Below are 10,149 nucleotides of genomic sequence, written 5' to 3'. Positions count from 1 at the left end.
GAACCTAACCCGTCGTAGAAGAAAGCTCGACAAAGAGCTGAGGGGATAGAGCTGTTCTAACACAGTAAGAACATGTTGACCAACTTTGGCATCCGATTACATCACAGCTAGGGTAAATTATCTAAGAAATAAAAGAATACAACAAATTAAAGTGTATGATAGCGAGTTGTCGTTTCTTCTATAAAAAAAAAAGTGTATGATAGCGGACGTGCCACGTAAAAACCAGTCACCTCGTACTTTTCTTTACCACTGCCTCAAATGCTGTTTCTTGTTTTTCCAAGAATAAATGATATTTTATTTCCAATCTAGAAACCTAATTTATTAAATAATATCTACCAATCAACCTGTCATCGTCGGGCGTAGTGCGTAGTAGCTGTCTCGTATAGGCTCTGTGATAAGTAGTCCTGCTTATCACACATTGGAACGTGTTCCACATTGGAACGTGTTCCCACTTTTCTGACAACATATATTATTTTACTTTTCTCTTTCTGAACTCCCCCAGATCTAACTCCCCCTCGGGCATTTCTTGCATGTAACACTCGTACCATTATTCCCTCCTCTAAATTCAAATACATCTGGGACCACCTTCAGGAATTTCAAAGCACAAATTGAAGTGGATTTGAATCAACTTCAATGGCTCAGAAATACACATAGGTCATGGGCACCACAGCGTCAACCGACGTCGTATCATTAACACTTCTGCCTAAAACGCCATCCTCTACAATAAATGACTCGATTGTGAGTTTATCAACGCCCACCGCCCAATTGTACGGAACTACACGTGGACGGCGGACCTACCTTATCGAAGATACTAGGGAAGCAAACATGGTCAAACCAGGCCAACTTACCCATTGACTAACAAGCCCAATCACAATCCAAGTTAGTTTCCTAAAACCGTATTGATAGGCAACTAGGCACAAGGGATGTACCCATTTGTAGATGGAAAGCCCCTCCACAGATTAGAGATAGCAGACAAATACAGTTGATCCATTTACATACGTACATACGAATACTATTGTGGCAAGCATTGTGCTTACCCCATGATCTGCAAACTTTGGTGGATGCCCTACTTAGTGGCAGTTGCTCGTCCAAAACCCGGTTGAAGATCAGGCGACTTTGTTAATAATGGCGGTGGCGTAGTTGGCAATTAATGATTCTGGGGACTGTCGGAGCCTTCCGATCACGGGGTACAATTCAGACGAACCGAGGAAGTCTCTGCAGGCCGGATACGAGCACATCTTTGCCAATGAAAACAGAGCTATTTTGAGAGGTGACTCTTGCGCTGAATCTCTCCTACTTGGATTCAGAGCTATCACTGAACATTCTGCCACCAACTTCAGCAAAGACTGCACCATTCACCGGATTAGATTTTAGTCATATACACGGCAACATAACATCATAAAATAAGATGCATTTCAAGCTATAGTATGAAAGGAAATCGGGATGCACAAGATTAACTGTGTTAGATAATTCAGATGTGTTTAAAACTGATTATAGATGCAGATACGTTATGTTATTATTGAATACTAATGATAGGTGTCAGTTTCAACTGTTTCAGTATGGCTATACCTCTTGGACTTCTTCCAAGTGTATATATAAACATGTAATATCAGTCAAAGATCACCAACCTGAATGGCTCCTTTAGATACAATGTCTTCAACAAGTTTGTCGGAGTTGCGGGTAAGATTGCTTAGTGCACCTGCTGCATTTGCTTTAGTCTTGTCTTCCTCAGTTGAAAGCAACAAATTGGCAAGCTGGGGGATAGATCTCCGCAGCTCTTCATACAACATATCATTATGGTAAGCGGCATTTCCAATCTGCCCGGAGAAGAGAGAGTGTGTCAGAAAGAAAAATTCTAGCCACGTAGCTACGATGTTAACAAATAAGTCTCTACATTCCGATAGTGAAATATTACAAAGATTGCAGTGTAGTGAATAACAACCATCTACCGTAAGTCTGCAACAATTGGCTACAATGAACTGAATAGAGCAAATTTTTTAATGCAAGGTAACAGAACTTACAGCAAAACAAGCAAATTTCCGTGTACGTTTGTCTGGGTCAGAACATCGATCAATAAGGAGACCAATGATTTGATTCTTTGCCTGTAACATCCATCATATTTAGCTATAAGATTATATGGAAATTACACAGTATGTGCTGTGTGTGATTATAGATGATAAGTAGGATAAGCTTCAGATATCCAGACAATGATATTTGACTGTCCACAAGAACTCTTAAGGGATTCATAATCTATTGTTCTCCAAATAGGAGACAACTGCCAACATACTCCTAAGGATGCTTAGTTTACTTACTAGGGAATTGTAAAAGTAGGAGCTGTGCCGGCACATGTTGCCTAGAGCACTGCAAGCCTTCGATCGCACACTAGGATCTTCATGGATAAGAAATCCCTTGAAGAACTCCAGCAGAGACGCCTGATTAATGTATTCGTAGAATCCCTGGGTACCAATTTATAAAAATGGTCATGTACTATGTTGAGACTGAGAAATTATGATACAAAATGTAATATTAGTCAACCATTCAAAATGAGAAACAACAGATGATAATAACTTTGGACGACGAAAATAACTAGAGAGTTTATGTAAGGGCTCTTGACCACCCTGATGTAGGCTCCAAAGCTAATCTGAAATTTGATAGACACGGAAATGGATATTAATTTGAAGGTAACCAAATCTAACCTTGTTCATGCGAGCCAAATCAGAAACAATCATCAGAACATCCAGAATAACTTCTTTTGGACTTGAACGAACCAGCAATCTTCTCATCCTAGTAGGATCCAACAAGCCTTTATTCACAAGTTGAATCGCCAATGGTTTCTGACCTGTCATCTTAGCCAGAAAGGCCACAGGTCTTCCCAAATCTTTCAGCTCCAAATGTTCTAGACACCGAAGAATGATACTAGGCACTCCTACCTGAAAAATTCAGAAGCTTTATACAGAGAAACACATAGGTCCTTGAGTACCAAGGTTCAGTACGTTAACACATTCATTATGTGTATGCTGTCAGTTTCCCGAGTAATGTTTCACTCAAACAAAGATTCTGAAGTATCAAAAATGAACAGTGTTCTGAAAAAGAAACTATACATGAAATAAAACCCTTTCCCTTGCTATGTGCAGAGGGAAAAAATATTGAAAACGTTCATACCTCCAAAAATATCTCAATATACTTTCCCAGGTCACCCTCAATCACTTTCACCATGTCTTGGTCTTCCATGCCAACTTTAACACCTGGCGACCCCATATTCAGAAGTGCCCCACTGTTCACTGAGGCAGTAGCTGATGGCAATCCTGGAGCATTCTGAACAGCCACAAAAGGAAATGCCAAGAGGTCAACTATTGCATTTGTTATATCCCTCACGCCATCCAATCCTCCACCAGGCCCAACCCATGACTTTACAAGTTTGAGATGCATATCGGAAATCAAGTCTGAGAGTAGTTTGATGTGATCACTTCTAAGCAGAACCTGACGAAAGGTTAAGGCACCACCTGAAAGGCACTGACAAATAGATGATACTGTCCAAACAACTCCTATAGGGGAAAGCCCAACTTGATCACTTGCTCTAGATTCTTCTTCAGAAGCATATTGTTGGTTTTTAGCTAGCAAATTGATTAGAAGAAGTGGGATATTGCTTGAACACAGTTGGTGAACCGCTGAGGGTCCTCCCCACCGCAGTCTCGCCTCCAGCAGGCCAACACATCCATCCCTAAGGCCATGCCAGTTTGAAAGGACACCACTGGTGCCACTCGGACCTGACACAATCTCATTGTGCGATGAAAGTTTGAGGTATTCACAAAGTTTTGTGGTTTGAGGAATCAAAGGCACTGCTACCTCAAAGACAGAAGACCCAACTGAAGCTCCAGATTCAAGGGACAAAATAGATGCTAGTGCCAACATGGCTGATGCACTGTGAGCTTGTGAGGAGGTATTTGTGCTCTCACCAGACGAAAAATGATGAGCAAGGACAGAAAGTCGAGCAAGCTGATTCTTCGATGATGTAGTAAGCATATACAATGAAGAATTTCTTCCAGTCGCCTTTAGACATTGTGCAACTGATGCAAGGATGAGGCAGGAATGCTTAACCAATGTAGTGGGATTGGTAATTTTGCTCTTCAAGTTGGTTGTCTCAGTCGCTTGTGGATCTTTATTTTGAGATGAAATGCATAAAGACAACAAAGAGAATATCTCTGAAATAATGGTTCTGTCACCCCCACCACTGACAACAGTAGTAACAGGTAAGGAACTAGGCAGGCCACAGAGAATGCCAGGAATAATTCCACTCTGCAAGCAGCACCTCATCAATAGCTGAAACATGAAAGGATATTACAGCATTAGTCATGTTAAAAGATGCAAGCTAGACAAAACCCATATATAATTAACTATATTTGTAATATTTTCATGTAAACGAAGCTTTCTAATTATTTTGTAAATTCAAAAACCACTGTCTACATGTTAATAGTTAGGACAGAAAAAGACCTGAATACTAGCATAGAGTGAAGCCTCAAGACGTTGATGAAGGCAATAAAGGAAGGCAACCTGAACTGGTTTAGATCTAACTAATTGTCTAGTAACTACAGCTACAAGTTTTGCTGATTCCGTCCAAATCAAAGAACATCCTCGATCTTGATCCCTTGTTGGACTGTGCATAGTGTTTAGTGGAAAAGAAATGGCATTTCCTTTTGTAAAAAAAACCTCGGATGCATCTACCAGTAGCCAAATAGCCTTGCATGCTTCACATGCTGCACGCAACATGTTTGAAGAACCAGAAATAAGACTTGCTCCAGCAGTAGCTAAGCAGAGACAAAGCTGATCAACTAAACCAGATGTTTTAGCATGATCCAAAATCTGTTTCACTGTTTCATTACGATCAGAAACCTCCAGCGGAGATGGAGTGGAGAATAATGCTTTAAGGCTCTGATTAACTCTTGTTAACATGACAGTAATGCAAGCTATGGACTCATACAAAACTCTTCCAGATGCATCTTCACTGCAACCAACAACCTAAACATCCAACATGGTGAGAACCAGAAGCAAGACATAAACTTGGTTGCCATAAAGTAAGATGTACAAAAATAATAATCCAACCTGTGAAAAAGTATCAGCTAAAGCAACCCAGTGCTTGAAGTATGAGCCTCCAATGCCATGTCCGACAGTGTCTACCAAAACTTTTATTATTGAGAAACTCTGGAAAGTAAGAAAACAAGGTTGTTATCATACTTTTGTCAGCAAATAGCAAGAGAGGAGGTAAGATTTATATTTGTTTGTTAATCTGGTCATCCATTCATATTGTTTAGCATACTAAAAGCTCAAAAGTTGCATAGCTTCTATAAAACCGAGAAGAGTTGGTAAATAAGACAAGGATGAAAACAACATATACATATTATATATATATATATATAAATGATAATCACAAAATAAATAAAAGAACAACAATATTTAGGGACGGCAATATTTCATCCATCCATCATTTTGATTATGTAGACTAAACTCTTGCAACACTTCAACAAACCAAATCGCAGAAGTTGCAGTAAATGGGACAGGGATGGAAATAACTTTAACAAATAAAAGGGCTCATTCGAGCATGTAGAAGTTTTCTTTTCTGGGGAACTTAATGAATACTGATACATGCAATGCGCAGAAACAAGGATTTACAGGCCTGACAAAGGTGCAATCTGAAATGAGCAAAAGAGCATGGTAATTTCTTGATAGCTGATCAAGCCCATAAAACATCACATTTTATTTTTTAAGCATTTATGGCTACAGAAACGTATGTCAACATCAGACACAAAGACCCAAAGTAACTAAAAAAAAGCGTTCTAGAAGAAGCAGCCATACCTTTGCTCTTAACTCATTAAGTTCAGAAGATTTGATGCCCACAATGAAGGTGGTATAAACAAGAATTTCATGCATGATTTCATCAAGCAGCCCACTGGAAGTGATGGCACCAGCTGCTACTAAGTTTGAAAGGATTCCTAAAGATTGATTTAAAGTAAGAATGTCTTGATCCCTGTGTTCATAAATAATTGAAGCATTAAAGAACCAAACAAAGAGAGTATGTTATATTCAGAAGTCGCACAACTCAATTTCACCTGCCAAAGTTTTGGGATCCTTGCGAGCATCGCTTTAGTGGTAGCAAAACATGTGCTAATGCTTCATTATCTTGACCAATTATGTGTGCACCTTTAACCGTACGGGAGTTACTTTCCAGTCTGTCAAGAAGTTGACAACCTGAAAAAAAAAAAACATCATTCAAGTCACATGTGATTGCTACATTATGTAAATTTATGTACTGATAGCTAGAGTTTTGTTGTTCCATCATATATCATTTACTTATGCTTACTTAGATTTGTTTCATCGAATTTAATTCTGGAGTAAACCAAAATTCTAAACAACTTAGACAATGATCACTTGGGCTCAGGAACAGGGGACGCATATGGAACATAATATAGATCTTGTTGATATAAACTACCTCACCTAAACAAAATAAACAGATTTATCTATGTTATGGATACTTTTATACCTGACTGTTTAACTTCATCAGGATTTGCAAACCCAGGAAACTCCTCATTAGGAGAAGCATTGGCAACTTTAGTGTCTGGAATATTTGATTGGGCATCATCCTGAAAACTTATTCCACTGTTTTCCTCTGAAGAAGCTGGAGAATTGACTTTACCTATTACAAGGTAAGTTGTTAATAACATATTTCTGAAAGAGGAAAAAAAAAAGAACAAAAAGTAGCACTTGAAGAACCAAATAAAATATTACCAGGACCAGAGGCAGCCAAGCCAACTGCTGTTTGAATTTTGTTTCCTTCACCCCTCCATGCTGCAACGCACCCCCTTTCTGCAGCAGTAGTAGACCGCAATTCCTAGAATAGGTTCAAAAGTTTAATTGGTTTGGAATTTCCACAACTAGGCATCTACAACAATATTTATGTAATACAAGACAAGGATCTTTCATTTAACTCATTGTTAAATGAAGTTAAGTACTTTCATTTTAGAATTCTATATTTTAGTAAGCTTCATCAACAAAGCCCTTTTATTCATTTCCTCACATCTTTTTCCAATACTATAGAAATACTGAGATATCATTACCCTAGCCTCCCGTTCTTCATTTGTCTCCTTAACAAACGGGTGTTCCAAAAGAGCTGGCCAAGTCAAACGATTTTGAGGCACCTGTTTCCCAAGAATAAGTGACCAGCAGCATATGAGATCAGAAGAAATAATAAAACTATCCAACTGGAAGAACAATATAATGAAATAATAACAACCTTATTGAGCAATCCCTTCAGAAAACTTTTAAAATTTGAACTCATGTTGTCAGGGTATTTGACTGGATCCTGAACATGTTCAAAAGTGGTATTAGAGTAGACCTTTTAATGACATACACAGCACAAACACATAAGTTGGAGTACATGTACCTTCACAATATGTCGAACGAGTGCATATACTGAATTGGTATAAAATGGAGGCTGGCCAACAAATAACTCATATCTGTAGTGAACACAAACTAAGAAGTCTTAGAGAGTAAAGGGAAAAGAAGAAAATATGAGGCAGAAAAGAGCAAACCCAGAGAGGCTCTGGAACTTTGGATTGCACTAGTTTACAAAGTTTAAATTTGACATGCAATAGGTTCCATTTCAAAATGTCAAAGAACAGCTAGACTAAATAAGCAATAAGGTAACAACACAAACAATGTGAAGAAAGAGAGTAAATTACAAATCCTCTTAAGCAAACTTTAAAAAATGTTGGAAAATCAATAGAGCAAGCAGTAAGGTAAATACTAACACAGTGAAGAAACATATTAATAAGAAATTGTTTGGCAAATTTCCAGCAATACAAGAATCAGTTATATGCAGTATTGGTAAAATTTGAAACATAGCCAAGTTGAATAAGTAAAGGAACTTTTCAGGCCAGAATTTAAGTAGAGGGATGAAACTTACAATATAACTCCAAGAGACCACAAATCTGCAGTGTGGTTGTATGGTTGTTCACGTACTAGTTCAGGAGCCATGTACAGGGGAGTACCTATAGAACATAAATGCAAACTTCAGTGCATCATTAAACAAAGAAACATATATTCTCCAGTATCTGTATCTAACAGTTGATTGTGAATCATTCTGACCTTTTATGGATCGCAAAACAACAGTGTTTGTGGACATTGCACGTGCAAACCCAAAGTCACAAAGCTGTATCCATAATGGAATTCACAAGTTCAGTTATACTGGTCAATATGCATCCAGAAATACTAACAGTACAGTAATCGACCTTAACAATAGAACCAGCACCAATGAGAATGTTTTGTGGTTTCATGTCACGATGGATGATGCGGTTTGAATGGAGATAATGTAATGCTCTCACCTACAATATTTGGTAAACAGAAACTTATCAAATCTTAACCAGGAAGGCCAAGTAGTCAGTTATGATCATGCATTAAAATGGAACGAAAACTGGTAACAATGAAAGTACCAATTGCTTAGCAATTTCTTGAACTTGTTCTTCTGGAAGGTGCTTATCATCCTCAAGAATTTCAAATAGTTCACCCTGCATATCAAATCAAAGTCCTTGAAATTTTAAGATATGCAAGAATTTCCTACTTCCACAATGACATGATAGCCTAGATAAACAAATACAGTCAACATGGGTTATTTTAGATGAGGAAGAAATAAATACTTGAGCAAACTCTGTGACAACACAGAACTCTTGCGGGGTTTCAAAGGAATCAAGCATCTCAATAATATTTTCATGCTTCAGCTTCCTTAGAATCTGCAGATTTCGCGGCACATGACATCATTACAACCGACAACAATTACCAACAAAAGAACGCAAAGGAGCACAACCCAAATTTAGGAAGTTCTAAATATTTATTGAACTTTAGAAAAGATGAATACCTCTATTTCTTGTCTTAAATTGTGAATATCCTTGTCGCTTTTCCCGTGTTTCATAATGAACTTCATTGCAACAGTCTGCAAAAAGGGCAACAAAACATGTCATGGCAGAAAAGACCGAAAAATAGATCAAATAAGTTTTCAGAAATGCACAACATCAGTACCTGACCAGTGAACTTGCGTCTTCCCTTGTATACCTTCCCAAAGGAACCTTCACCGACAAGCTCAATCACATGATAATTCTCGACACCCATCGTTTACCCACCGCTGTATGTACACCTCTACTCTTTACAGTCCTGTAAGTCACACATCTCAGTCAATTAATGCATCTACAATCAAACTCATTCACAAACCACAATTAACTGATCAAAATTCAGAAACAAAATTACTCAATGAAATGAAATGATAGCTCATCACCACTTAACTTCACCTTATAGCAGTTACAAAAATGCTAACTCAACCATACCTAAGTTGCTAGCACAGTAAAATCAAGCCAGTACCCAATAAAAACTACCAAATATAACGATTCGCACATCAATTGCAATCACATTTTTACCATTTCTAATCATAACGTGTAGATACTGCTATGAAACCAAAACCGAAACCCTAACCTTCGTACCCGTCGCCATTAACCCAACCCCGAACCAGAAACCGAAAATAACGATCTAGGGCTAGAGGTTGCAAAGAAGAGTGAATCAAAAATAAATGAATCGGCGATTAAATTAGTAGACTAATCTAGAACCAAAACAAACGAAGCAGATTAGGGAAGAAAATTAATAGAGGCGTAACAGTACCTTGAGCTGCGATCTCAGCATAAAAGGAACCCTATCAATTTGAGAGAGAGAGAGAGAGAGAGCTGGGAAGTCAAATTAGAGAGAGAAAGAGAGAGATTTGAAAAATGGGGAGATGAGGAAATGGAGAGAGAGGGTTTCGGTTTTTGTGGATTTCTCCCGCCCACTTAAGCTATTTTTCATTTTTCAAAATGATTTTTAGAGGGCTGTGCTCCAGTGTACTTACACAGATCGGACGAAGCGTGTGAGTGAGAGAGAAAAACGACACGTAAACAGAAATTCTGTGTGACATCATTTTAAGAAAAGTAAATAATTTTTAGTGTAGGGTTGTTTACAAAAAACCAGACTCTCTTGCTAAATCGAGTATATATATATATATATATACATGTTAGGAGGATTATTAGGAAAGAAAAAATTATCATATAGATCATAATAGATGGTAAGAAATCTATGATC

At 38.0% G+C, this 10,149-nt stretch overlaps 1 protein-coding gene across 2 annotated transcripts; it reads right to left on the bottom strand.

Annotated features, from left to right (window-relative positions):
* Positions 1 to 942: 942 nt before the first annotated feature.
* On the bottom strand, positions 943 to 9,782 carry LOC126801727 (serine/threonine-protein kinase TIO). 2 transcript variants are annotated; one of them, XM_050529173.1, is made up of 23 exons: positions 9,697 to 9,782; positions 9,067 to 9,198; positions 8,906 to 8,980; positions 8,688 to 8,780; positions 8,484 to 8,558; positions 8,283 to 8,375; positions 8,140 to 8,203; positions 7,958 to 8,042; positions 7,436 to 7,508; positions 7,286 to 7,354; positions 7,110 to 7,190; positions 6,781 to 6,883; positions 6,536 to 6,688; positions 6,105 to 6,243; positions 5,851 to 6,022; positions 5,101 to 5,199; positions 4,492 to 5,016; positions 3,163 to 4,320; positions 2,697 to 2,930; positions 2,313 to 2,456; positions 2,022 to 2,102; positions 1,629 to 1,817; positions 943 to 1,346 (listed from the first exon to the last, which is right to left on the bottom strand). In XM_050529173.1, exons 2-23 carry the CDS (start codon positions 9,154 to 9,156, stop codon positions 1,107 to 1,109), a joined length of 4,035 nt encoding a protein of 1,344 aa, XP_050385130.1. In that variant the 5' UTR covers positions 9,157 to 9,198; positions 9,697 to 9,782; the 3' UTR covers positions 943 to 1,106. The 2 variants fall into 2 exon arrangements, with proteins under 2 accessions (XP_050385130.1, XP_050385131.1); XM_050529174.1 differs by lacking the exon at positions 9,697 to 9,782 and adding an exon at positions 9,459 to 9,513.
* Positions 9,783 to 10,149: the final 367 nt, after the last annotated feature.

The sequence above is a fragment of the Argentina anserina genome, chromosome 7 (assembly GCF_933775445.1).
Source record: "Argentina anserina chromosome 7, drPotAnse1.1, whole genome shotgun sequence".
In the NCBI taxonomy this organism is placed as follows: Eukaryota; Viridiplantae; Streptophyta; class Magnoliopsida; order Rosales; family Rosaceae; genus Argentina; species Argentina anserina.
The sequence above is the reverse complement of the archived record's forward strand: the minus strand, read 5'-3'. Positions and strand labels throughout refer to the sequence as shown.

Coding starts and splice junctions, on each gene's coding strand:
- LOC126801727 (XM_050529173.1), bottom strand. CDS start 9,156: ATGGGTGTCGAGAATTATCATGTGATTGAGCTTGTCGGTGAAGGTTCC. Junction 7,355..7,435: donor TCGTTCGACATATTGTGAAG/GTACATGTACTC, acceptor GAACATGTTCAG/GATCCAGTCAAATACCCTGA. Junction 6,884..7,109: donor ATGAAGAACGGGAGGCTAGG/GTAATGATATCT, acceptor AACCTATTCTAG/GAATTGCGGTCTACTACTGC.